The sequence below is a fragment of the Natator depressus genome, chromosome 7, assembly GCF_965152275.1.
Source record: "Natator depressus isolate rNatDep1 chromosome 7, rNatDep2.hap1, whole genome shotgun sequence".
In the NCBI taxonomy this organism is placed as follows: Eukaryota; Metazoa; Chordata; order Testudines; family Cheloniidae; genus Natator; species Natator depressus.
This window is the reverse complement of record NC_134240.1, coordinates 45,715,160-45,740,609: the sequence shown is the minus strand read 5'-3', so window position 1 is coordinate 45,740,609 and position 25,450 is coordinate 45,715,160. Positions and strand designations below refer to the sequence as shown.

Genomic DNA, 25,450 nt, shown 5'->3' with positions numbered 1-25,450 from the left:
ATGCTCAGGCCAGTCTGTCTCCTCTCTGGCAGCGGGATCTTCAGCGGCTCTGCCGTGTGTGTCTACTCCATGGCTGCTGTACGAGCTGCTTTCAGCGGGCCCTTTGCACACAAGGAAGGAGCTGACTACCGCTGGGTGGAGTACAAGGGCCGGATCCCCTACCCCCGCCCAGGGACAGTGAGTGTGGGACACAGGGCGGGGTGGAGGGCGGGGCTGAGAGGTTGGTGACGGCAGTGGAAGGGGTTGAGTCACTCTGTGCTTTAAATTCCCCCCTCTGTTTCCCTCTCTCCTCCAGTGCCCCAGCGAAACGTACGACCCTCTTTTCCACTCCACCAAGGACTTCCCTGATGACCTGATAAGCTTCATGCGCAACCACCAGCTGATGTGGAGCCCCGTGTACCCCCTTGGCCGGAAGCCCATCCTGGTGAGGGCCAACGTGCCCTATCGGCTCCGGCAGCTGCTGGTGGACAGGGTGGAGACGGAGTCTGGGCACTACGACATTCTCTTCCTTGGAACAGGTAGAGGCTCTGGGATCTTTACCACCAGCTCTGAATGTACCTTTTCCCCTCTCCTGCTGGACTGCCACTGGTGAGAGCGTGTCCCGCCCCTGCTGGCTCCAGTGAAAACCCCCCACTCTGCCCACACACCAGCCTGCCCCACTGAGCTGTATTAGCACCTCAGCCCCGCCCTAGCAGGGTCCTGTCCTCTCTCTGCACCAGTCTGTGGGACTCTCGGACTGAGCAGCCAGCATACCTCAGCCATGCCCTGGGGACAGTGACTCCCTGTCCTGTGGTGCTAGGGGCTGTACAGATGAACATGACTGTCCCTGCCCCCAGAGAGCTAGCTGTGTACATATCACTTGTACATACACAGGTAACCAGAAGCTGGACCCTTCAGCTTCAAAAGCACAAGGCCCACCCCAGAGCAGGTCAATTATCATATCTAGAGCAGCCACTAGAGGGCATCACTCACTTCCTACTCCATCCTCACTGGGGCCTGACCTTGAGCTCTGTAGGTGGCTATGGGGGAGTTTGCAGATGTTCAGGGCTAGCAAATACTGCAGGCGCTTGCTCCATGCCCCGTCGGCGGCCCCCAGGAGTGGGATCTGCCAGCAAGCTGTAGATAGTCACGATGCAGCCTCTTGCCAAGAAGAGAACTGGGTAAAGGCCAGGCCTTGGTGCAGTCTGGCTTCTGTCTCCCTTGCTACACTTAGCAGGTCTCTGACTCGGTCTCCTGGCACTGATGGCTCTGAGGAGACGGGACAATGAGGAGGAAGGATGAAAGGGCAGGCGGCTAGCAAAACCCACTTCTCACAGGGCTGGTCCTGGCAGGTCAGCTTTGGCTTGCTCAGAAGTCAAGTCTGATCTCTTCTCCTGCTGAATCCGAAAGGAGAAGACAAAGTACATGTGCTGGCTTGGAAAAAGTCCCCCCTGCCTGGGGAGGACACTGAATAATTATCCTTCCCTGAGCTAGTGATGATCTCCTCCCTGGCTGGAGAGAGCATTACTAGCTCAGGGAAGGAAAGAAGCTCCGTAGCAGCTGATAGCTGCGGCACCTCCCCCTCAAGCACTTCCTGAGGGGGCTCTCGCTGGGTATAGTGGGATTGTGATGGCTCCCCCGTTGCTTCCACAGACGAAGGCAAAGTGCTGAAGGTGGGGCTCACCGGCGGGAGAGGCCAGGACAGCGAGGAGATCAGCCTGGAGGAAATCAGTGTCTCTAAGGTACCCATCCCACCCCCTTTGGGTTCTCCGATTGCCCTGAGGGGCTAGACTGGCTCCTGGGGGAACTGATTCCTCTAGAGGCCTCAGCTGCAGGACCTGGGATGCTTGTGCGTGGCCACTGAAAGTGGCTGCAACAGTGCAGCTTCCTCTGCAGCTGGGGTCTGCACTGGGGGAGTGTCTGGCGGGGCCAGCAGCCTCTCCCAGCCTGGCTGCTGTGGCTGAGAGCTGCTCCTCCCTCAGGGCCAGCCAGGCCCTTGCTCTTTCCTGTCCCAGCCCTCAGTTGCAGCAGCCATGGGCAGAGCTCATGCAGAGCTGTGCCACAAATAGCCAAGGGTGTGGGGTGATCGCGTCCTGGAGGCTGCACCCCGGCCCCTCCACCCGGAGGCTCAGAGCCTCAGCACTGTAGTCTCAGAGGGCCTCACCCTCAGTCAGAGGCAGGGGCAGTGCTGTTACCCCCATTGCACAGACAGGAAACTGAGGCACAGGGTAGCGTCAGTGAGTTTCCCAAGATCACACAGAGCCTGGGTCAGAGCCTGGTGCTGGATCCTGACCTCTTGTCTATTTCCTGCTGGAATTTAACCCATTCAAGCACAGGGCTGATCCTAGAATAGCAGGGGCTAGGGTACGTCAGGCTGGAGGTACACTGGCAAAGCAGGGCGGACATGAGGGATCCAGCACTGGACCATCTGGGGCTGCGGTGGCTGAACTCAGCTGGGAAGTTGGGCAAAGATCTACCCAAGCTGCAGTGCGGTCCTTTCTCCTCTAGGTGCCATCTCCCATCCTGGACATGCAGTTCTCACCAAAGCGGGTAAGGCCTCATTAATGACCATTCACAAAGCCCTATGCAGGGCCCAGTCACACCATGCAAGACAAGGATGCGACTCCCAGGCTCTCCAGCCAGGAACCACACACTAATGCAGACATTCACATGCTGCAGCTGTGTGGGACAGGATTCCCCACTCCAGGGCACCAGGTGCCAGGCATGGCGCTGGCCGTTTCCAGCTGTCAGGGTCAGGCCCCCCATTGCATGGCACCAGGTGCAGTGCTGCCCAGTTCCAGCTGGGTCAGGCGCCCCATTGCATGGTGCCAGGAGTGGCATTGCCCGAGTCCATTTGTGTCAAAGTGCCCCAATTGAGTCAGGTGCCTACTCCCTGCACTAATCCATGAAGAGCTAGAATAGCTGGTTCCTTCACTAGCTAGGAACTGAGGTGTGGGTCCAGCCCTGCTCCCAGGCTGCTGCGTGCCACTCCTCCATGGAAGGGGAGCCAGGGGTGCTGACAGCCATTCTGGTTCCATGAGCAGCAGGAGCTGTTTGTGAGCAGCACCCATGGGCTTGTCCAGCTCTCCCTGTACCACTGCGAGCTCTACGGCAAAGACTGCGCTGACTGCTGCCTAGCCAGAGACCCCTACTGCACCTGGGACGGCAAGGGCTGCAGCCCCTACCGGCTGACTGAGAAGAGGTGAGCCCTGCCCTGTTCCCTTCACACAGTATCCACCGTCCCTGGCTGTTTGCATGGAGATGGGAAGGGGGAATTCAGGGCTAGTTACACACCCTGCAGTCTGGAGCCGCTCCCCAGCAGCCATGGACACCACCCACCGTACCAGACATTGCCCTGGCTTCTCACAGTCAACAATCCAGAACCGCAGCAGCCCCTGCCTGTTCTTGTCCAGGGCCTTCCAGACACCCACCTGCCGATGCCCCTCCATCCAGACCTGCAGCCTCCTGCTATTCCAGTCCTGGGCCCCACACAGCCCCACCAGTAAATCTCCATTTGACGCACGCCCTGCAGTAGGCAGCTAGCTCACTGAGCGTGTTATCTCATTGCACTCCACACAGGCGAGCACGCTGCCAGGATGCGCTGAAGGCCGACCCGGTCAGTCAGTGCCAGGACACCACAGCGGGTGAGAATCAGCCACTGTGGCACCCCTCTCCCACAGGCTGCATGCTGCCTAGCGTGGGCTGCTCTCTGCCATGGAGGAGGGAGCAGGGGGGGTGAGTCAGAAACCCCAACCAGCCTCGGGTGCCTCCAGCAGGACTGGCCATGGGTGGGGCAATCCCGCCCCATGATGGAGACATTGCACCAATGCCACATCATGGTGCATCTGCACGCTGTACCACTGCACTGCGCGGTGAGCTGAGCATTGGGGTGCCGATAGCCCCGGGGAGGGCCCCCCCCATGCTGGCAGCAACGTGCAGGAGCAGCTATCCCCAGCAGCCACGCAGGAGCGCCACCCCCAGGCTTGTACAGTCACATTGGACAACACACTTCCCCAGGAAGCGTTGCCTGCAAAACTGAACCCAGCTCAGGTCCAGGGCACAGCGTGTGAGCAAATCTAGTGACAGGCGGCCGTTGACATGGGGCTGGGGTGCGACCGAGTAATTAACCAGCAAACAGTGAGCAGAGGAAAGTATCTTGGGATGGCCAGCTCCGTTTCCATAAACGCTGTCCCCCTTCCAGTCACTCCCCAGCATGCCAGGCCGGGAAGGCCGGGATTTACATGGCTCTGCAAACAGCATGTCCTCCGCCTGTGTTCTGGGCGCTGCCAGCTGCGTGTGTGCAAAGACGAGGTACAGCAAGTCACCTCGCACGCACCCCCAGGCCCCTTTTCATGCAGCAAAAGGTGGTTGTATTGTTGCCAATTACATTTCTGCCCTCCTGCCCCAAAGTGCTCTAGCCAGCTCTAGCCACACGTGTGGTGCCGTGCTCTAGCTAGAGATGGCCCAGCCGGAACGTGGGACTCTCTCAGCAGGGGTGTGGGGCTCCTGGAGCAGGTGGGGCCAGGGCAGGGCTGCTCCAGGGGATTAGAGCAGCAAGGGTTGCGGGGCTGGTTTAGAGAGCTGGGGAAGAGGGGGTGCTGGTTCAGGGCATGGAGAGACTCGATGCACCAGGCCCCAGGGCTCTGCTCCCCCCACATGCACATGTTCTGCTCTCCCCCTTGCAGGGGTCACTGCAGCTGAGGAGAAGCTGGTATTTGGTGTGGAGAACAACTCTACCTTCCTCGAGTGCCTGGCACGCTCTCCCCAGACTGCCATTCGATGGCTCGTGCAGCGCAGCAAGGAGGCAGCCCTGGATGAGGTACTTGGGCAAGGGAAAAGCTAAATCGTGGGGAGTGGTATGGCCAGACTCCCACGCTCTGCCCCGGAGGGGGCATGGCAGTGAAGAGGCACTGCCCAGGCCTCCCTGCTCCACCCTGGTCCCTCAGAGGGGGGACACAGCTCAAGTCTCTGCTCCTCCCCAGTCCCTCAGAGGGGGTAGGGCAGCGGGGTGTGGGGGGGTGCTGCCCAGGCCTGAGCGTGGCCCAGTGCACAAGCAGCTCAGCTGGCACAGTCCCCACACGGGCAATGCCACTGTCCCCGATTGACGAGCAGAGCACGTCGCAAGCTGCAGCCCTGGCTCCCTCGCAACAACCCCTGGGTAGCATCTCAGGGCGCTCTGCTTTTGTCCCCTCCCTGTGTCTGCCGCAGGTGAGGACCGGTGACCGCTTCTCTACCCTGGAGCAAGGGCTCCTGATCCGCCAGCTGGCGAGAGAGGATGCCGGGATCTATCAGTGCCAGGCAATGGAGCGTGCCTTCTCCCGCCCCCTCACACACTACAGCCTTCGTGTCATTGGCCACGAGGCCATGGGGGCCAAACGGAGTAAGGGGGCCGAGGAGGGAGGCAGCCACCTGAGCACCGTGCCCATGCAGCTCCAGTACAAGGGCTACCCGTGGACCCTGGGGGCACCAGGCACCAGCTTGGACGAGTACTGCAATGCGCTCCGGCACCAGGAGAGGCAGCGGCAAAAGGCCTGGAACCCGAAGTGGCAGCAGCATTCCTTGGAGAGCAAGAAAGGCCGAGTGCGGAGGCATCCTAACCCCCTGAAGCCAGCCAGAGCTGGGCTGAGACTAGTCTGATCTCTGCACAGTGCCCTCTGCAGGGGGAGCAGGTCACTGAACCAGTCTCCATTAGCCGGCCACGTCTCCAGAGCCACTCTGAATGCACAGCCCTGCACACAGGTGCCAGCTCAGCTCAGCTGCTGCCAAGCTCTGCCTGCTGAGAGGCCCACAGACTCGCCATGTACTACCTCAGCCGTGACACTGCCCCTCGCCATCTCCTGGAGCAGGCCAGCGGCCAGTGCAGATGCTCTCAGACACCCCCAGACCAATGGGGCTGCTAAGTCCAGGAGGTGCTAGACCAGGGACTTTGCAGCCACGGCCTGGAGCAAACAGTCTGGTTACTAGGCCGGCTGACACAGACTGATGTGACGCGAGAACTTTAAACTATTTACATACCATGAAATATTTATTCTCTGCATTTTCCTTCTGTCATTTTCTTATTATGCCTCTTATTATTGATAAATACTGGAAATTAAACAGAAGGGAAACCCATGTTTCTTACCAGCCTCCCTTGTTATGGGGAATTGATATCCGGTCTCAGTAATACACTTCTCCCTCTGCCCTGGTGGAGCACAGAGCCCCCCGCCCCTTCGGGCAAGCACTGCAAGTCAATTAGGGAGGATGACACATGGGCTAATGGATAGGGCACAAGCTTGAGGAGGGAGGAGTTTGGAGTTCTGGTCCCAGCGCTGCTACTGACTCAGTATTTGGCGTGGGGCAAAATGGGAACAACCATAATTACCTCCCTCACTGCAATGTTTAACTAGTTATATTTTCCCCCTTCCAAGCCATCTGGTCTTGTTGGAGAAACCTTCTGCAGTGCTGCACTGCTCTTGTGAGACCGAGGCAGCTGGAATGAATCTCCTTGCAGAATGGTACCAATCCTGGGAACTCGAAAGGCAGATGTTAGTCTTGGGTACCAGAGCGGCATAGCATTAATCAGGGAGAGTTCCCGCGCTGGGATCCTCTAACCCGGGAGAAAACCAAACGACATACATGTGGGGACACTCATCCAACAGGCCATTTACCATGATGGAGGCAGCGACAGATGATGTGAGGCCATGACAAGGCCATTATACCCTGCAGGCAGGCTCCAGGCTGTCTCTTGCTGACAAAAGGATATTAAACCTGCAGCATGGTATAAAAGTGGGAACAAGCTATAACTGGCCCCATCCCAGGAGGACAACAGTTTTCTGGTATCGTGGGCTGGGACATTAATATACACAGCTTTGCTGGCCAGGCTTGGAGCCTATCTGAACTAATCTGTGCCATAAGACCTTTCTGAGCCCCTCAAGGGCAGGGCAGACAATAGTTACCCCTTCCACTCCTTTCTTCTGAGGCAGAATTTTAGGACCTTGTGAACATCCACCACATGGAGTTGGCATAGCTGAGGCTTGGGACGAAAGGCACACAGGGAATTACATTGGTTCGTGTGAAAGGCAGAGCTGAGTTGACTATCAGAATAAGATTTGAGTCTAATCCCTCAAGGAAAAGTGGAGAAAGGTTCCTTAATGGAAAGGGCCTGGAGTTTGCTAACTGGGCAGGGGAAGGACATACTGGGTTTTGGAAGGAAATATGATGTCTAGCCATCCATTTGAATGAGGCTATAGGGGCCTTGAGAATGAGCGTTAGGTTCAATTGTTCACGGTGCGGGGTTCGTCAGGAACTTGTTGATATGAAGGTGGAGGACCATGTGGCATGTCTGCCTTAGGATGAAAGGGCTCTGAGGGCCCACGCCAGAACTAATTAATTCAGAGGAAAATCAAGGTAGTTGGGACGGGGTGCAGAACAGGTCTATGCTGGAGTCCCCTCCCTGCAGCTTTGCTCTCATTGCCCTCACGCTGGGAGCAAGTACATAAGAGCATGACTGATTCACAGTAACAAAGGGAATAAATCCCTTGCAGTAAGTATTCTGCCCTCTTACTTGTACAAAATAATGGAGTGTTAATACCAAAAGTCCTCACTGCAGCCCGAGGATATTAAACATTTGCTGAAAAGAGGCGTGATTCTGTTGGGATTGTGCATACTTTGAGAACTATCCATTTTCATGTACCACCGATCAAAGTGAAATTTACCACAGCCCCAATTCAGCAAAGCACATGCTTGAAATTAAGTCCCATTGAATTCAATGGGAGTTAAGCACATGCCTATGTGCATTACTGAATCAGAGGCCTGACATCCTAAATGCACCAGGCTTTGTCTCTCTAACTCCAGAACAATCAAACTCACTAAACCTCTTCCCAGCTCCCTGGCTCCATCAGCATGTGCATGCAATAATTTGTGAACATGCAAATCCAAACCAAAGTCATTTCAGACAACAGTCACTGTTGTTTTTTTTTTGATTTTGAAGTTTATTTTACCAAAAAAAAAAAGGAGAGAGAGAGCGCCCATCGGCAGTTATACCAACTTACAATTTATTGATTTTTTAAAAAATGACATGAAACACAAGTAAAAATAAATACATCATATAAACAACAAATTGTTCAAAGTCTCTGTTCTGGGAGATCAGTGAGCACGCTCCATTAGACAGAGAGAAGAGGGAAGCACATGTGTGCAGCCGGCCAACCGACCCACCCTGCTACAGTAACTCCTCTTTCTGATCACAAAAGACAGGCCACAAACTAAGGCGGTATTAAAAACAGAAAAAACAAAATAAAAAACAAACATCAAAGGATTCGCTCACGCTCCCCTATACAAGCAAATCTACCAGAGAGTTTCTGAATGCAAGCTGGATGGCTAACAATACAAGACCCAAGACACAGTGCAGCTTTGGGCAGCTGTTAGTGGTATTGTTTCAGTACAGGGGGAATAGGGTGGAGCATATGGGGATTTCTTCCCTCCACCCTACACAGTTGGTTGATCACCCCCCACTTACAACATCCTCTCCCTTTGCAGACAGGTTTCTTTTCCTTTTCAGCTTGCAAGGAGCCATTCCCAGTGTATCCTAGTTGGACTAAATTCCCCCCACCCTCCTTTCCCCTCAAATTTGGACTACCTGATCTCACTTGAGAGAACAGAGAAGCACATTCATTGTGAATGGAGTTGCTGTATTTTACCACTTTCTCTTCACAGAATGTCCACAGACCATGATTTTCTCTAATTTAGCAATTATTTGAAGTTATTAGCAAACATTTATCTGCTTACTGGTGCAAATGCCCATGGAAAACCAACCTGAATTTGCTTGCCAGAAGTATTCAAATGTGCAAGGTGAAGGGAGCTCTTCCATCAGTATTCACACTAGTGAAATTCAATCACATGATTGTTCCCGGAGAGCAAAACACAAAGTGAATTCTTTCATTCCCAGCAAAGCTTGAGAGAAGCTCGTTTGGCAGTTTTCACCCAGCTTTGTCCCCAGACGGCAGTGGAACTGAATGTGAGATGCTCCATCCTGCAGAACTGCGTGAAAATACATTGCCCAAGACTGGACTGAGATTAGGTACATCCTAGAAAACTCACAGAAACATCACAGTTATGAGGTCACCTCTTCTCCTAATTCTGTCTTAGTGTCTTGTAGTAGTACAGAGTGGAATTTGCCCTGATATCCCTGCTGCTCCATAAACTGCCATCTAAACAGTTCAGCCTAAGTAAGTAAAATCTACTTATTATAGTTAGATACTGACTGAAAGGGGCAGCCAAAGTGCAACCCAAGGATTGCACAAGTCGCCAGGGCTTCTGTGCTCTGCCCAGGAATCTTCCTTAGTGTCCAAGTGCTTATCGGAGAGCCCCTGTTCTACTCTCAGTGTTATCTGCAGCACAAATATGAACTATAAGTTACTTTGGTCAGTCCATTTGGAGTCAGAAAATTTAACAGAGACAGCCCCATCACAGGGGATCAGGAAAGAAAAGAGAGGATCTATGTGTCAGCTAGAGAAAAGATAGGAGTCTGGAAAGGAGAGATCAGGGAAAGAGGGAAGACCGAGGGTTGTGGAACAGGAGCGAGGAGACTAGGGCCTGGTCTACACCTAAAACTTAGGTCCACCTAGCTACGTCGCTCAGGACTGTGAAAAATTTCACACTGTAGTCAGGTCGACCTAATCCCCAGTCAAGACACAGGTAGGTCAATGGAAGGATTCTTTCATCCATCTAGCTTCCCCCTCTCGGAGAGGTAGAATACCTACGGCAATGGAAAAACCCTTCCATCCGTGCAGGAAGAGCCTATACTATGGGGCTACAGCAGCGCAGCTGTGCCACTGTAGTGGCTGTAATGTAGACATACCCTAGGTAAGAAAGTGTTGTGGAACAGGATTCAAAGAGGTCTCCATTGTCAATACCACCTCTGAATTTCCAAGACATTCTTGAAGATTATATCATCATCAGATAAAGGACTTTCTGATCTTCTATGCCAAAGTCATTAAACAATTCTGATTCCTGGTCTCCGTCATTAAACAGCTCTGATCCCGGGTCTCAGTCTGCATTCTCTGCACTTCATGTACTCAGAAGCACGAGAAGCTGCACCTTCCTGGAAGATGTTGCACACCCAGTGGAACTCAGTGGTCAGCATCTGGGTGATGGGGGTTTCTTCAGCACTAACAGAAAACTAAGGGCAGAGGAAATCACCTTCACAAACCTTCCTTCACTCCAGGGGATGAGATCATCTCTCCCAAAGGTTGTGATGCCCCAAATCAATGGGGTTTCATCTTTAATCCACTAGCTAGCATTTGGGAGATGACACATGGAAACTGGGAGGGTCTGTGGGGGAGGAGGTAGTCTGGATTGAGCATTTGTCCGGATGGAGCGGGAGGGAGAGAGGGACCCACCCACCGAGTGCTGGCTGGGGTACAGGATGGGGGTTCAACCCAGGCACTTGTGGGGCTAATTAGTCTCCAGTAGTTTATGGAGGATGTGCACTCTAAGCACTGAATGTACTACGAACAGACAGGAGGAGATAGAAGTTTGCCAGGGACAGAGAAAGGTCCCTGTTTACAAGAGTCAATTTAATGCGGGAATCTGCACAATGCAAAAAGAGCATTAGTTTTCCCCTTGCTTTCTTGACTGAATACAAAAACCAGTGTTCAAAACAAGCCCAATTTTAAACCTACTTGCTTGCAGAAAGTAAATATTCCATGTGAAACAACACTGTCATCCAGTGGCTGGGGAAGTAAATTACAGGGGTCCATTTCCTATGGCTATCAGAGGATCCATCAGTCTCCAGTTCCTATGGCTACAGGGCTTGGTTAAACTAACTCTAGGTGCACCTATTCCTGTGAGCAGAAAAATTCCCATATTCCACCCACCAAAGTGAGGGTGTGCCAGAGGCCTGCCCAATTCAGTACCATCCAAAGTGCCCTCCAGAGGCCTCTGGTGCTTTCCTCATGAGACAATGAGCAAAGTCTCTGTGAAAGCTGCTGCAATTTCAGGTACAGCATCCAGAACCATATGTTAACCTACTGTTTAGAGTCAAATCTGTATGCCTCATCAGAGCAGAGAAAAGACACACAAAATGCCCCCATTACAAAGAACTAGCAGGATCATTCAGATTAAACGTGCCACCCTGGCACAAACAACGAAGGAACCATACTCCATGCCAAGGGACTCTGGTTAAAAGGTCTGCTCTAACCTAAATCAACAATTGCCTTCCACAAGTATTGTTTAGATTTCCCCCAGGTCTGAATCCTCGTTACTCTTGACAAGAAACCCCCTTGCCTAGGTCCGCTTCCCAGATCCACTAGAGCTTTCGAGAGCCTTACAGAGATACAACAGACAGCTGTGATACAATCAGCGTCACAGTATTTTGCATGAGATGGAGACACAAACTGCAAAGGGCATGACTCACAGATGCAGCACTGTCAAGTGTTTGGAGTGGACACCATCAGTTAGTTTGCTTTGTTATTGGGTGAGGGGTGGAGTGGGGGGAAGGGGGAGTTTGTTTATTTCCACGGTACATCCAAAGACAAGTTGTTCAGAAGTTTGCTCAGAACCCCTCGGTTTTCAACTCCTAGGATATGTTAAAGAAGAAAGCACTATTTCAATGTTTGTTTTTAAAATAATTTGCATAGCTAAACTGTAGATCTAAGGCTTCTATGAATGGTGTGGTTACGTCTGACAGACAAGTTCCATTAAAACAGAGAAAGACAGAGAGAAAGCCCCATAACGTCCTACTTTTGTCATGGTACACACACACACACACACACACACGCACTGCACCACCTTCCCTCGATAAAGCAGTTCCCCTTTCTTCACAGCTACCTTACACAATATGCCAGAATGCCTTGTCCCTCCCTCCTGAGCTGGTCTGAGTAGACCTCAATAACCGTACCGAAGCATCAGCCCTGGAGGTTTTCCCATCACAGGTTTGTGCCAACAGCTGTCACTGGTCCAATGGCATGGACCACTTTCCAAGGACATTCATAGTCTCTCTCGTTCCCTGAGGTGGTGACACGTAGGTCCAGATCCTCAAAGGTATTTGAGATTCTAACTTCCATTGAAGTCAACAGGATTTAGGAGCCTACATCCCTTTGAGGACCTGGGCCTTTGAGCAGGCATTGAGTTTCCAAGATTACTCAGCAGTTACCAGTGCATGAGCACGCACACAGTGGACAGGATGTCAGGCCATCTAGCTCAGGTGCCCAAACTCATGCAAATGTGGCATTTCAATGCCAAGAGCATGATTTGCCTGCAGACACCAAGAGCTGAACAGTCAGTGCAATTTACTCTCTGTGCTAGAGGCACGCTCTCGCTTTTTACTCTCATGTGACACCTCTCTAGTTGGGAAGGGCTGGAGCCCAGCAACAGCACTCCACATGTCAGCCAGGGGGTCCGTTAAGCCAATAGGAGCTCAAGCCTGCTGCCATGAGATCCCCAAGCCCACTTGTCATGAGCCGAGACTCCTTATCTCTCTGAGAGATTGGTTAGCATGCTAATTTCTCAGCCGCCCAGCAAACACTGTGCCAGAGTGATCCCAACCCCAGAGGTTTCTCATTACCCCTTGTACTGCACAGACGGACACTGTAACAACTACCCCGCGCTACTGTCACACGCTCCCCCAAAGGGGTGTATATGGCACAGGCAATGCCACGTCACTGTAACAGAACCAAACAAGGGAGCTGGCTACTGGGGAACGTTCGCAGTTGGTCCTGCTTTCAGATTATGCTTTGGTCAAATGGTCATTATGTCTCGTCTCCCCCATACAGACAATCCACCAAGCAACCACTGCATTATGGAGGCCAGCAGGTTTGTTTTTCTTTTAAAAAACAAAATTAATAAAACGTGGAAAGAAACTCCCCAAACAAATAAATATTTGCCTTCATGAAATAAATTAATGTAGAGATTCTGTGAAGGGGGCAGTTGCTCCGATCACAGAGTCAATGGAGACGGGCGCTGAGTCTGCAATGGTATCCCTTTTCAACCTGTCCTGCTGGCTGGGGTTGATAGGAGTCAAACTGATCCACCTGCTCCCACCCAGGCCTCCTCCTGGAGCCTGAGGGCATACCCCTCAATAGCCTGGTGTGGAGGCCATCACTGGAAGAGAGGGAGGAACTGGGAAAGTCCCCAGGATAGCCCTCGAGCCGCTATAAGATTTAAAGGATTCTTAACCCAATCCAGGCTCGAGAAGCCAGCACCAGAACCACAGGATCAACCTATTAGGGTCACTGCCTTCAGAGGGCTTCATAGAGAAGGCCCCCTGGGGGAGCAGACTGGAGAGTCATGCCACAGCTCAGCATTCCCTCCACTCCTCATCTCATCCTCCAGCAGGGGCCTGGTACGAGCTGTCAGATTATTGTGTTTTGAATTTTTAAGAGGATGAAAAACAAATTGGTTTTCACATGGACCCCCCCCCCCACACACACCCCTTGCCCTCCCCCGGTACACACACGACATATAGCCTGCTCCGCCCCTGCCCCAATTGAAAATGCTCATCAAGACCCTCTCCTGGGGCATACTCCCACCCCGTGCCTCCTTGAGCGAGAAAAGTTCACAGATAAGGCAGTTTGTGGGAGAGGGAGCTCTTCCACACACAGAGATCAACCCAGTGTCTCCACGCCTGAGAAGGGGCACTGAATCGCAACGTCAAGGCTCCCTTTTGGACAACACAGACAGACAAACGGAAAATGCAGGAGAGAAAGCAAGGGAGGCACTCCTATGGTTTGCATTGCTGCCCCCCACCCTTGCAAGTCCGTTCAGGTTTTGTTCTCCCCACCCTCCCTCCCCAATACAACGCAGATCCTTGACATCTAAAAACGTCTCCTCCTCTAGCCCTGCTGCCATAACCCAGAGGTGAAATCCTGACTCCAGAAAGGTCCTGAAACTTTTGCCTCCTGGCTAAGCTGAGATCTAACAGGAACTGGGCCCATTATTTCCCTGTGATCTCTATTACATCGTCGTCTTTGTCTTCGTCATCATTGGAGCTGCATCCCACCTCTGAGGCCTCCTGGGATTCAAACTGAGGCACCTGGGACCGCAGGAGGCCCCCGGCTGGGTAGCCCGAATGAGGGGACATGTAGCCAGGGTAGGCAGACGCCATGCTCCTGGGAAGGCTGCTAGGCAAAACTGGGGCTGGGAAAGGAGCAAACATCCTGGGCTCAGGCAGGAGTGACTGCGTGAAGGGAAGAGAATAGCTGGGCAGCATCCCCGTCATAGAGGGGTTTAGCATGAACGAGGGGATGCTGGCGGTGGCTGAGGTAGCAGCAGAGGAGCTGGCGGTGCCGGCTGTCAGCAGAGGGTCAGTAGTCACAGGGAACACCAGCTGAGGGTCTGGTAGTAAATTGGGCAGCTGGTAGTAGGATGAGCCAGTGCCCATGTACAAGGAGTTTCCTGCTTGGGGGGGAAATGGATGGGTTAGGTTGTGGTTTAAAGAGATAGGGGGCATGGTGAACCCACCAGAGACTGGGTACCCGTGTTCGTACGACTGAACAGACGTTGGCAGGTGGCGCTTTTTCTGCTGCCGACGGGCTGGTTCCTCGGGGACAGAGGGTGAGGTCGACTTGCGCTTGTTGCCCCGTAAGTCCAGCACTGAGTGACCATCGACATTCTGGCTGGTGGCTGGCAGGGCTGAAGAAACCGACGGAGCCAAGCAATGGAGGCCCAATCGCTGCTCAGCTCCCCGGGCTGCTAAGGTGGCTGCGTTTTCTGTCCGGGCAGGATGTCCATGCACAGTGTTAGTGCTGGGGGAGTTGTGGCGAGACTCCCGGGCAGCAGCTGCCTCAGCATACTGTTGCAGCTCACTGATGATCTCCGGGCTGTCGGGGGAAATGGGCCGAGTGAGCTCCTCTGTGTTAGGGAGCTTGGGCGACGAGGCACTGTGTCTGCCATTGCTTGTGGATTCCAGAGATGGACCCTGAGAGCCTGGAGGTGACAAGGAGATGGAGTGGGTGAGACAGAGAAGCCTGGAGAAACATCCCGGCGCTGGGAAAAGGGAGGAGAGGGGGGACTGAATAGACTCGGCGTGGGATGGGATTGAGGGTGGGAGGGAAGGGGCTGCCATGGAATCAGCCAGGGAAGAGAGAAAATGTGGAATTTAAAGAAGTGAGAAGAGAGGAAGCTCTTGGGCAGGGATGTAAAGCAAGTCCCCTAAATACAGCCCTGGGGAAGACTGTGCAGTGAAACACCCACCACAGAAACCCAAACAGGGGAGAGCACTTGGGGCCTGTATCCAGTGCAAGGATCTTCAGTCCCTACCTGAGGCAGCCGTTCGACGGTCTTCACTGCCCTTCGGCTTCCCAGTGGTCCGGATAGCAAAAATCCGCCCATCGCTGGTGCGGATGTACGTCCCTGAAACAGACAGGGAGGAAGCAACTGGTCAGACACAGGAACAACTCCATGCCCAGCTGCTGGCTGCCTGCCCCAGGGAAAGGCTGCAGAACTGGCAGGCAGGGAGAGAAAAGGGCAGCAGAGAGGACACACCAGCCCCTAATCCCCAAACACTTTGATCTCTCTCTCCATGTCTGTGAGCATTACCATTGGGCAACGCTAGTGTCACAGTGCTGTGTCAGTGGCCTACAGGTCCATTACGGACAGGCCAGAAGCACCCAAACTGTGCCCACTTGAGTGCTGTGCTGGCAACATGCCAGGAGCCTGCAGCCCACAAGCCATTTACCTAAAACAGAGCAGACTGTAAAACCAGCATGCAGCAGCAACAAGGGCAGCCACGGACTGTGTTCTTGAACACTCTCAGTGCTGGAGTGCCCCTGCAGTCAGGTGCACGCTGGTTCTCTCCTTTAGAGCCTGTTTCCGGTCCGTCCCTGAAAAATCCCTCCCTCTGCTTCTCTCTGTCTCAGGGTTACACACACATGTGGCTCTCTACTGAATTGCTGCAGGACCCGAATCCCCTTCCCATGCTCCCTTTTCTCCCCCAGGGGAGTCAAACACATTTTCAGGTCACCATCTCTGCTAGTGGCAATGGCTGTGGTTCCACTTTTCCTTATGTAGTGCTGTTGGCGAATTTCAACGGCACTCAACTAGGCTCTGTTCAAATGACTGAAACATACAATCCCTGCCCCGAGGGCCCCAACTGATCACTCCTCTAGTGTTACAGCACTGCAAACAGGCCGACCCCTGGCACATCTCTTAGAAACGATGCCTGGCCAGCTGCTCCACCATTGTTGGGAGAAGGCTTGTGTAAAGAGCTAGAGCTTGCAATACTCTTGAAAGGTGACAAGACAGACTCCACTGGAAGGGAGAATGTGCCGCCGCATCTCCTTACAGTCTGACCTGGGGCTCTGTCAGTTGCAACTTCTCCATTGGCTTCAACGGTCTAGTAGGTCAAGAACTATTCATCCCCGAAACATGATAGGAGATTGTGTGTTAACATAATGATGGGCAACTCTGGAGCTTGAAATCGCTTCCATCCTCTTCAGAAGGGAAGGATGGAAGACCATTCCCTTTGGCGCACTGGCAGGAAATTACAGTATCAGTGGCCTGGTCCCCTTCATCTCCCCATCATGGTTAAACCCACAACTAAAGCCTCTGTTTTTTCTGACTCTTCAAGCTTTGACGAAGCCTGTTTATTAAATGCATCTTGCAAATGCAGAGCACTGAAAACAGGAATTTGGGGGGATTTTAGTATATCAGGGCCAGGAGATTAGCGGTTACTTATTTCCCAAGTCAGGGATTTACCTTTAGTCCCTCGGATTATGTGGATGCTCTCACCAGCACTGATTCTCGCCTGCACATCGGTGGATGTGTTTGTGCCTGGAATCACAATATCTGATGGAGAAAGCCAGCATTTGAGAAGTTACATTATGGGCTCAAAAAAGAGCGGGAGAAATCCAGGGCTAAATTCCCTCAGCATCCAGCTAGCTTCCTCAATAAATTCTGCTACAAATGAGATCAGGGTTTAATTATGAGTAACAAAGAAGGCATAGGAAGCAGAAGTGGAATCCCCTGGGACTGAGAGCTCGGGAAGGAGTGGGGGTCAGGGGAAATGAAAGGCAAGGTGCCCCAGTACACAAGCCCCATCAATTAGAACAGAACATGGGACTGGGCAGAGCACTGGAAGCCAGCATACCATACAATGCAGCCAGCATACCTGGCTTTTGAAATATGTTTGGCCTGAAAGCTGCAAAGAGATCAGGGAGCTACAATCAGTATTTGGGGGCAGATTCACTGCTCTGTTTTACTCCCTTAGCACACCTGTGGTGCAAAACCCACTGCTGGGGATTCTCCAGGTATGGAATCCATGACAGGCATAGAGGTGGCATAACTGGCTCCTATGCCTCCCTCCCTGGTAGGCAAAGGTTAGAGGGGGTAGGGAAAGGGAGTGGCTGGAGCCCACTGTACCCTGGCTGTCCCCAGCTGGTGTATGGTCCCTAGCCACTGTTGCCAGCTGGTGCAAGATAGCGCTGCTCTAACCTATGCTGGGGCCAGGACAGAGACTCAGTCAGGCACTAGAACAGCCAGAGTTACTCTCTCCTCCACGCGGCAGGGGAGCTGCTGAGCAGCTGCGGTAGAGAACAGACCGCTCCCAGCCAAGCTGCTGCAGGGGAAGCAGCACCCCTCTTACCTCCAGTCTGCACTAATGGATCTGATTCCAGCACGTCAGTTTAAACACCACAGCACATGCTTCAAGGGACACATTTCAATTCATAATCAGACACTTTCCTTCTTGACACAGTCCCCCTCAAGGGGCTCATCCAGCTTCTTAGGCCACAGATGAGACACCATAGTTGTTTGGGACACTATTCTATCCCCGAGGGATGGACTGCCTGCCTTCCATCTCTGGATCCCAGGACTCTGTCTCAACCAGCTGTGTTCTCAGGGGGACTTGGTTCCAAAGGAACGACTGACCTGTCGTGGTGACAATCTTCTGAACAAGGACACCAGCTCGCTGTAGATAGTTGATGGGGAAGTTGACAGTGGGGTTGGAACCAGATGCCGATCCCATGCCACCCAACGGGACATGCCGAGGCATCATAGGAATGGGGGTGGACTGAACAGGGCGGACACTTGCCACTGGCTTGTCCTCGCCCTTGAAGACTGGTCGCCTAGCGGGAAGAGGGAAAAGGAGAGAGTGTCAAACGGAGTTATGTTCTTTTGGAAGGAAAGTTCCAACTGTATTTGGTTCCACCATTCTCAGTCGTTCACATGGGTAATCGTGAGGCTCTGCACAGAGAAAATTGCTCCTGGAGGCAGAAAAACCCAAAATGCAAAGCCCTGAAACTCTTTGGCTCTGCTCCCAGTTTTGGAGAGAGGCAGTGGGAATCTCACTGCTCCAGGATCACAAAGAGAGAGTGAAGTCGCTAAAGTTTGATCTCTGAGTTAAAGCATAGGACTGGCCGTCAGGACTCCAGCCTCTATTCCTGACTGTCACTGACCTTGGGCAAGTCACTTCACCTCAGTGTCCCCATCTGTAAACTGGGGGTGCTTTCTCACCGATGGCAGAGACATGCAAGCAGCCAGCCAGCATCTGCACAGCACTCCCAGAGCCTCAGATTGGGCAATGCAAAGCGTTACGGGGAATTACACATGTTCCAGGTGAAGTGAAGGCAGATGTTAGACACAGTGACTCTGGCTATTAGCCAGAAAGGTGGTGTGTGGGGATAGGTCTTGACACTTTCACTACCTGTCTGGATTCTGCATCTCTCAGTTTGATACTATGCCCATTCTCTTAGCCACAGCCATTGCAATCAGTGACACCCCACTGAGAAACGCTGCATGTGCCCCCAAGGCTGCAAAGGGAGCCTTCCTCCCTAATCAGCTGTTTTCCCCACCTTCCTTGCTTCATTCCCCTTCTTCGTGGATCCGTATTTATAGCTGGCAGGGGAAGGAGAGGGGGCAACACCCAGCCTCAGTATTCCCGTTTCCTAGGAGCCGAGTGAGAACGCCGAGGGTAACAGGTTAGTCTTCATCTACCCCAGCTGTTTTTCCTGCCCCGCCTCTCCCCTCAACTGAAGTCCTCAGCAGAACAGGGAAAGAAATAAGCACCCACCAATTCCTTTGACTGAAGGCAGGGATGCTTGTCAGGCTCTGGTCACTGGCTGGGTAATACTGTGCATAGGATGGACGGGTATAGGGGACGGATGCTCGTTTCTCTTCCTCATAACTCTTCTTTGCTGCCTTCTTCTCTGCCTTGGTCAACTTGTGCTCCTTTCGGTCAATCAGCAGCGACTCATGCTGGAAAGGCTCCTGTGGTCACAGCACATAAACATATTGAGACACCAACATACCACAAGAGGGCAGTAGACAAACCCAAATGACAGAATTCCCTCCCTGTATCCCAGGCAGAATAACATGGCAATTGGCAGACTCTGGGCAGTATTCTGGGCCCTGGTCTACACTGGGGGGGAGGTCAATCTAAGTTACGCAACTTCAGCTACGTGAATAGCGTAGCTGAAGTCAACGTACTTAAATCGACTTACCGTGGTGTCTTCCCCGCGGAGAGTCCTGCTGCTGCTCCCCTGTCAACTCCGCCTGCGCCTCTCCTGGCACTGGAGTACAGGAGTAGACAGGAGAGCGTTCGGGGGTCGATTTACCACATCTAGACTAGACACGATAAATCGATCCCCGCTGGCTAGATCGCTGCCTGCTGAGCTGGCGGGTAGCGAAGACATACCCTGGGTGGACTCTGGGGGAAGAGTTCAAAACTAGTGCAATGGACACTATTATAGACAATAGACAATATGATTACTACTTATAAATAATCTGTGCACCAACTCCACAACGATCTCACCGCATAACACTCACAGGAACATGCTTATTCACAATACCCACAACACATGCAATACGACAGCACATAAATGGAGCAATTCTGTTACTGCACTAAATGCCCCATAGCAGGCTTTCCTTTTAACCATGAATCTCTGTATAGAGACAGCCAGGCAGACACAGTGCTTCATTTCTCCTCTCCTCCAACAGCCTTAACCAAACCACCCCAAACTATGTTCTTCCTAGATGCTCTACCTACTTCTGAGGGCATTCTGCACCAAAAAATTAAAAATTCTGTGTATAAACATTTTAAAATTCAGCAAAATTCTGCAAATTTTATTTGTCAAATAAATGTGGAGGCGCCAGCATGGCATTGGAGAGCACAGGCCACTGGCTGCACAGAAGTGGTAGATCACTCTGCAGCTCCCCCTGGGGGACAGACTCAGCAGTGAGGCTGCACTCAACCCTGACACAGTGCAAAAAGTGGGCCTGCCCCAGAAACACCCCAGTGTCCTGCCCCTCTGTGCCAGGTTCACCTCGGTGTGGGCAGGCAGGCTCAGCCCAGCAGGATCCAAGTGTGGGGGGGCTTAGTGTGGGGGGATCCAGGCATGGATTGAGAGGGTTCTGTGTGGGATCATTGGGTGTGGGAGGCTCAGTGGGGGATCCAAGTGCGCAGGGGATCTGGATGCACAGAGGCTTGTTGGGGGGTTCTGGATGCAACGGTAATGGGATGCTGCAGTGGGGTCCAGGTGAAGGTGGTTGGGGCTCAGCGAGGAGGGAAGAAAGGCTGGGGAGGTCTGGGTGTGGGAGAGATAGAGCTCAGCAGCAGCTGTGGGGGTCTCAGTGCGGGAGGCAGATGCTGGGGGAGTGGGGCGGCAATCCAGGTGCAGCTGGTTGGGGCTCGGTGGGGTGGGGATCTGGGTGCAGGGGGCTCCTCAGGGGGGTTCTGAGTGCAGGGGGGTGCGGCTCAGCTGAAGGGTCTGGGTATGGATACACAACAGTTGGGCAGATGGGGGAGCAGTTCCCTTTACAGTGATCCCTCCCCCTGCAGCTGAGGAGCGATGGGTGCAGGAAGCGGTGGGGGGAGGGGATCAGAGAGTTTGCAGAGATTCCTACAGCTGAGGGAGAAATCTGGGGGTGGGTCTGATCCAGCACCGGATGCTGTGCATGGGAAGAGAAAGTTCCATCCTCCCCAGCCCATCCGGGACTAGCAGCTGAGCCTGGCGCAGGGTAGGAGCCACCAGCCGGGTCTTCCCCAGTCCCGTCCCCTGCCCTACAGGTGATTTACCTCTGCTGGCTGCCGTGGGCACCCGAAAAATACTGCTTGGGAGGGTCGCATGACCGCTCTTGTGGCTTCCCTTTGCTTTCACATCAGAAAGTCATTTTTTCTTCAGGGAAGCAAAGAAATCTGCGCATAATTCAGTGCATAATTCCCCCAGGAGTATCTACCAAAGGCCTAAGGAAATCTGCACATGAACTTCAGGTCTTGGGTTTGACAATGGAACAACAGTTTTCTTGATACCTGACACTGATCATGGACTTGTCTCAGAGACATGCACAGTCCCTTATAACTAATATTGTTTTGGAACACTCTTATCTTAACCAAGGTATCACAACACAGGCAGCTCCATTTTCTCCTGGGGTAGACCATTATTCACTGAGCTCAGTGTCATCCTTAACTGGCAATGACATCTGGAAGCAGCATTAAGAACAAAGGTACATACCTTGGTGATAAGGTGAGGGTATTTGAGACAGGCTAGCTGTAAGACAGACTCCTTGATCTTGTTTGGGTCCAATGCCAGCTGGGCAGGATCTGACTCCTCTTCTACGAAGTGCAGCAGATTCTCCACCTCCCTCCGGGTGAAGTTCAGCACTGGATTCAGATCATCCACAACACGATCTGGAGAATGGAGGGAATGCATCATTCAGAGAAAGGAGGAAACAGTTTACTGCTCTCTGCTGTACTTGTTACATTCCTGCTTATAGATTTCCCAGCTCTTAATCTGTGCCTTCCACAGCACCCTGCTGTGAATATCTGCAGAGGGACAGGGATCATTCCACTGCAGTTTTGAGACATGACCATGCAGGTATTTGAATATTGACACAAATCAGGCTAGGGAATGCTTTGCTCTCCATATATTACAACAAGGTGATGTGGGCCATTAACATCCTGGCATACACAAACGTGGAAGCTGAAGATACTGTACATACAATATGGTTGAAGAAGTTCCCCATCTCACCCTTGCACATCAGAAGGCTGAAAATATTATGTGGACACTGTGATAAAAAGGCAGCTGCAAGGCGAACATCAGTAACTGACGAGCCAGAACCACTGAGAAAGGCTCAAAAGTTTATAGTGACTAACCAGTGACTCAGGTTTCTAGGAACTACAACCACCAGATTCTGTTAAACTATTTGAAAGTTCGGGATAACATCTGAGATCCCCATTCTCACCTCCATAACTCAAAAGAAGCTGTACTATTTCCCTGGACTTGATTTTTGTGTATGTGTCAAGATGGGAACAAGTGTGTGTGTGGGAGGAGGAGAGAGGGGAGGAGGAGGAGAAGAGGACTCTAGGACCTGGGTGCTAGACAGCACACAGAGTCAGAGCACTGAAGTATCCCCTCTGCACCTGGAGTTAAATTCTGAAACAACCTTTTTGGGCTCATGGTAGTCTCCCACTTGTGCATCTCTCAAAACCACCACAAAATCTGGCACAATTCAGCCTCACTGGCAGTCTTGGTTCCAGACAGGTCAGAACTGCAACGATCAGTGAACCTTAGTACTTAGGTGGCAATAAGGATGTCAACCTGTTTTTTCAAAAGTAGGTATTCCCCATTGTATTGTTGAAAAAGCAGAGCCATGGAGCACTGCAGTAACCTGCCAAATCTAACAGGAGGCACCAGCAGAGCTGGAGACAGAACTTAAATCTCCTAACTCCCAGCCTCCTACTATAAGCAACAGACTATCCAGCCTCTCTGCTGCTTCTGTTCTTGCAGGAGGTGCTACAGGTCAGAACTGAGGTGTGCTGGCAGCTAAGGAGCTGAAGGGGTGAAGCACAGGGAGTGTGTGTTGCACTATGCTGGCTCAAACCGGTACTGCTGAATCCTTCATTTTTACTAGATCTATACTCACTCTTAAATTATAAAAATATCAGAACAACTCCCCAGTCATAAATGCCTTTTTAGTGTCATTTCTTCTAGCAGCAGTTTGTGTCTAACGTTAGACAGACGGACACATCACCAAAGTCATACAGACTCCGTCCATGGACTACAGAGTATAAGGAAAGTAAGCAGGATGACGTATTGGCAAAAGTGTTCAAGCCTACCTGACATCCCCTGCTTGGAGACCTGGCGGTCATAGATTTTCTTCTCCAGGGTGTAATCTGAAACCAGTCGGTAAATGTGGCACGGCTTCCTTTGTCCGTAGCGGTACACCCGGCACACTGCTTGTGCGTCATGGCACGGGTTCCAAGAAGCATCAAACACCACCACTCTGTTTGCTCCAATCAGGTTGACACCCAAACACCCAGCTCTTAAACAAAACAAAAATTAAGTTTCAAAATCATTTTTCTTCCCAGTCTTCAATACCTTTATACTTTAAGGAGTTACCATCCTGTATGGTCTTAAGCAAATCTTGCAAACAGAGCAAGTGCAATAGATTCTGTGGTCTGAACAGCCTCCATCACATCTATGAAACCCACTCTTTCACCCCACCTCACCCCTCCGTTCCAGGCAGGTGGCCAACTCACCGTGTGGACAAAAGGAAGAGCCAAACAGAGCTGTTGCTGGGGTCATTGAACTGGTTAATCAATCGTTCCCTTTCTGAGGCAGAAGTGCTGCCATCCAGTCCTGGTAAGAAAATCAGAGAGGTGTTTAAAAACCCTTTGTATTGTGGAATCCATCAAAACGAAACAGTTCCCGTCTGGCTCTTAGAATACCTGCACTGTGAAGAATGCCATTACCCTGCAGACTCCGTACAGATCCAGCTAGGGAAATGCTTCTGAGCCATTTCAGGCAATTGAACCAGCTTACTACAACAAGCCCTCAGCTGTCCCAGCCAATGCCCACATCCCCCCAGTCAAACATACACAGTGTAGTCAGCCAGGGAGCTCGGGCTGTGTCTAGCTGCAATATCACATGAGTGTAAAACAGGAGTCTAGCATAGCCCAAGTTCCACAGTGGGCTACAATGCATACAGCTAAACCAAAGATGAGCAGTTCTACTGCACTGGGATCCTGCACAGAGGCTCATCATTCAGGTAAGAAGTCTGCAGTACCAGTCACAAAAGCCTGAAATACCAGTATTGGTAACAGGCACCAGTATAAAGTAGATCCAATACGACCACTGAGCTGGGATAGCACAAAAACAACGCAAGCCGCTGGCAAAACCCCACTGGACCCAACATGAGCGTATGCAGAGGAATCGGAGAAAAAGAGTGCAGATGGACAGAGCATGCTTGTGATCATGGGTAGAACTCACTCATGATGAAGAGATGCTGCCACCCACACCTTGAGTCAAAAGAGGAATTAGAGCAGTTTATAGACACCTAGCATGCTTGCCAGGAGCTCCCAGGGACACCATGTCCATCCAGCTACCCTAAACACTCCTGTTGTCCTAGCACAAAAGTCAGCTACTGAAGGGGACAAAGACTAGAACAGGAGGGAAAACTCACGATCACCAAAACAAGCAGTAAAGATTCTAGAATTAGAAAGTGTCCAAGTGGTGGAAAGGAAGAATGAAGATTTTTTTAAAAGTTTTAAGAAGTGATAGTTAAGCTATTCAGAGAGCCATTAAAAAGAAAAGGGGGAACTGGGAAATTATCAGTCAGTCCTGATCAAAACTAAAAACATGCACCCAAGACAACTCAAACAAATCAATCTGAAAATGGCTAAGGAAGAAAACAGATCTGCACGCCCATGGAAAAGCACAGGTAAGTGTGGCGAGAAACTGGAGGAAATCATTGCAACATCAAGAGGTTAGCCCAGCCGCAGAGGATCAAATAGGGTCCCAGATGAAGGAAGGAGGACGGTCTGTACTCACTGTAATAGTTGAGATTTCGGACCCAGTTATGAATGCCTTGCACATCTGAGCCTGGAGGATTGGGCATTGGTCTCTTGGCCAAGAACTCCTCAATGACAGACAATGTGGACAGACTCTGGCTGCAAAAACAAGGTCTCTGCTCAGGAAAGCCCCTAACAGTATAACTAGAACAGCAAACTCCATCTTCCCCTGCTAGCAGTCTGAGGGTGCCACGGGACACCCCCTTACCACTGACAGCTATATGGATGAAGAGATTACAAAACCAATGGACAACAAAAAAGATTAAACCAAACAATGGGGAAAGACCAAATAACACTGCATAGCAGTGGGCAGCTGTCATAGGGGAAGCACCATCAGTCTCATTCTACTACTGTCTAATCTCAAAACACACCACTGCTCAGGGCTCAGAGGAGCAGCCATTGATACTTCCTCTTACCTGAAGACCAAGATCTTGTCTCCGTGCTTCACACTTTCCTCAATCAGATGGAACAGTAACACCATCTTGGGTGAGTTCTCCAAAACTCCCGTCTGGTAATCACACAGGATGTCCTTGGCCTACCCAGAAACAAGAGCCTCGGTTACATGGGGAGGTACTCAGTTAGTTCCATAAAACGTACTTTCCATAAGAGGCTTCAGGCTCATGAACAAAATGTAATAAACCCAATGTGACCCTATACAAAGAGCCAAATCTCCACATAGCCCTCCCAAGTTCCAGACACACACATCCCCAT

The 25,450-nt window shown here is 51.8% G+C and overlaps 2 protein-coding genes across 3 annotated transcripts in view; one reads left to right on the top strand and one right to left on the bottom strand.

Moving 5' to 3' along the window:
* The window catches only part of LOC141990740 (semaphorin-3D-like), a 45,182-nt gene extending 39,054 nt beyond the window's left edge, over positions 1 to 6,128 (top strand). The window contains exons 11-18 of the mRNA XM_074958303.1: positions 33 to 177; positions 296 to 518; positions 1,633 to 1,721; positions 2,488 to 2,529; positions 3,024 to 3,181; positions 3,559 to 3,623; positions 4,665 to 4,798; positions 5,188 to 6,128. Of these exons, the coding sequence (XP_074814404.1) occupies positions 33 to 177; positions 296 to 518; positions 1,633 to 1,721; positions 2,488 to 2,529; positions 3,024 to 3,181; positions 3,559 to 3,623; positions 4,665 to 4,798; positions 5,188 to 5,616 (1,285 nt within the window). The 3' untranslated portion in view covers positions 5,617 to 6,128. The remainder of the gene's footprint in view (positions 1 to 32; positions 178 to 295; positions 519 to 1,632; positions 1,722 to 2,487; positions 2,530 to 3,023; positions 3,182 to 3,558; positions 3,624 to 4,664; positions 4,799 to 5,187) is intronic.
* A 7,640-nt stretch (positions 6,129 to 13,768) lies between these two features.
* The window catches only part of RAD54L2 (RAD54 like 2), an 87,562-nt gene continuing 75,880 nt past the window's right edge, over positions 13,769 to 25,450 (bottom strand). For both annotated transcript variants that reach the window (XM_074958301.1, XM_074958302.1), the window contains exons 13-22: positions 25,156 to 25,274; positions 24,720 to 24,838; positions 23,429 to 23,528; positions 23,006 to 23,211; positions 21,402 to 21,577; positions 18,962 to 19,158; positions 17,821 to 18,017; positions 16,651 to 16,740; positions 15,214 to 15,306; positions 13,769 to 14,880 (exon numbers count right to left, since the gene is read on the bottom strand). In XM_074958301.1, coding sequence (XP_074814402.1) covers positions 13,889 to 14,880; positions 15,214 to 15,306; positions 16,651 to 16,740; positions 17,821 to 18,017; positions 18,962 to 19,158; positions 21,402 to 21,577; positions 23,006 to 23,211; positions 23,429 to 23,528; positions 24,720 to 24,838; positions 25,156 to 25,274 — 2,289 coding nt within the window. In that variant the 3' untranslated portion in view covers positions 13,769 to 13,888. The remainder of the gene's footprint in view (positions 14,881 to 15,213; positions 15,307 to 16,650; positions 16,741 to 17,820; positions 18,018 to 18,961; positions 19,159 to 21,401; positions 21,578 to 23,005; positions 23,212 to 23,428; positions 23,529 to 24,719; positions 24,839 to 25,155; positions 25,275 to 25,450) is intronic.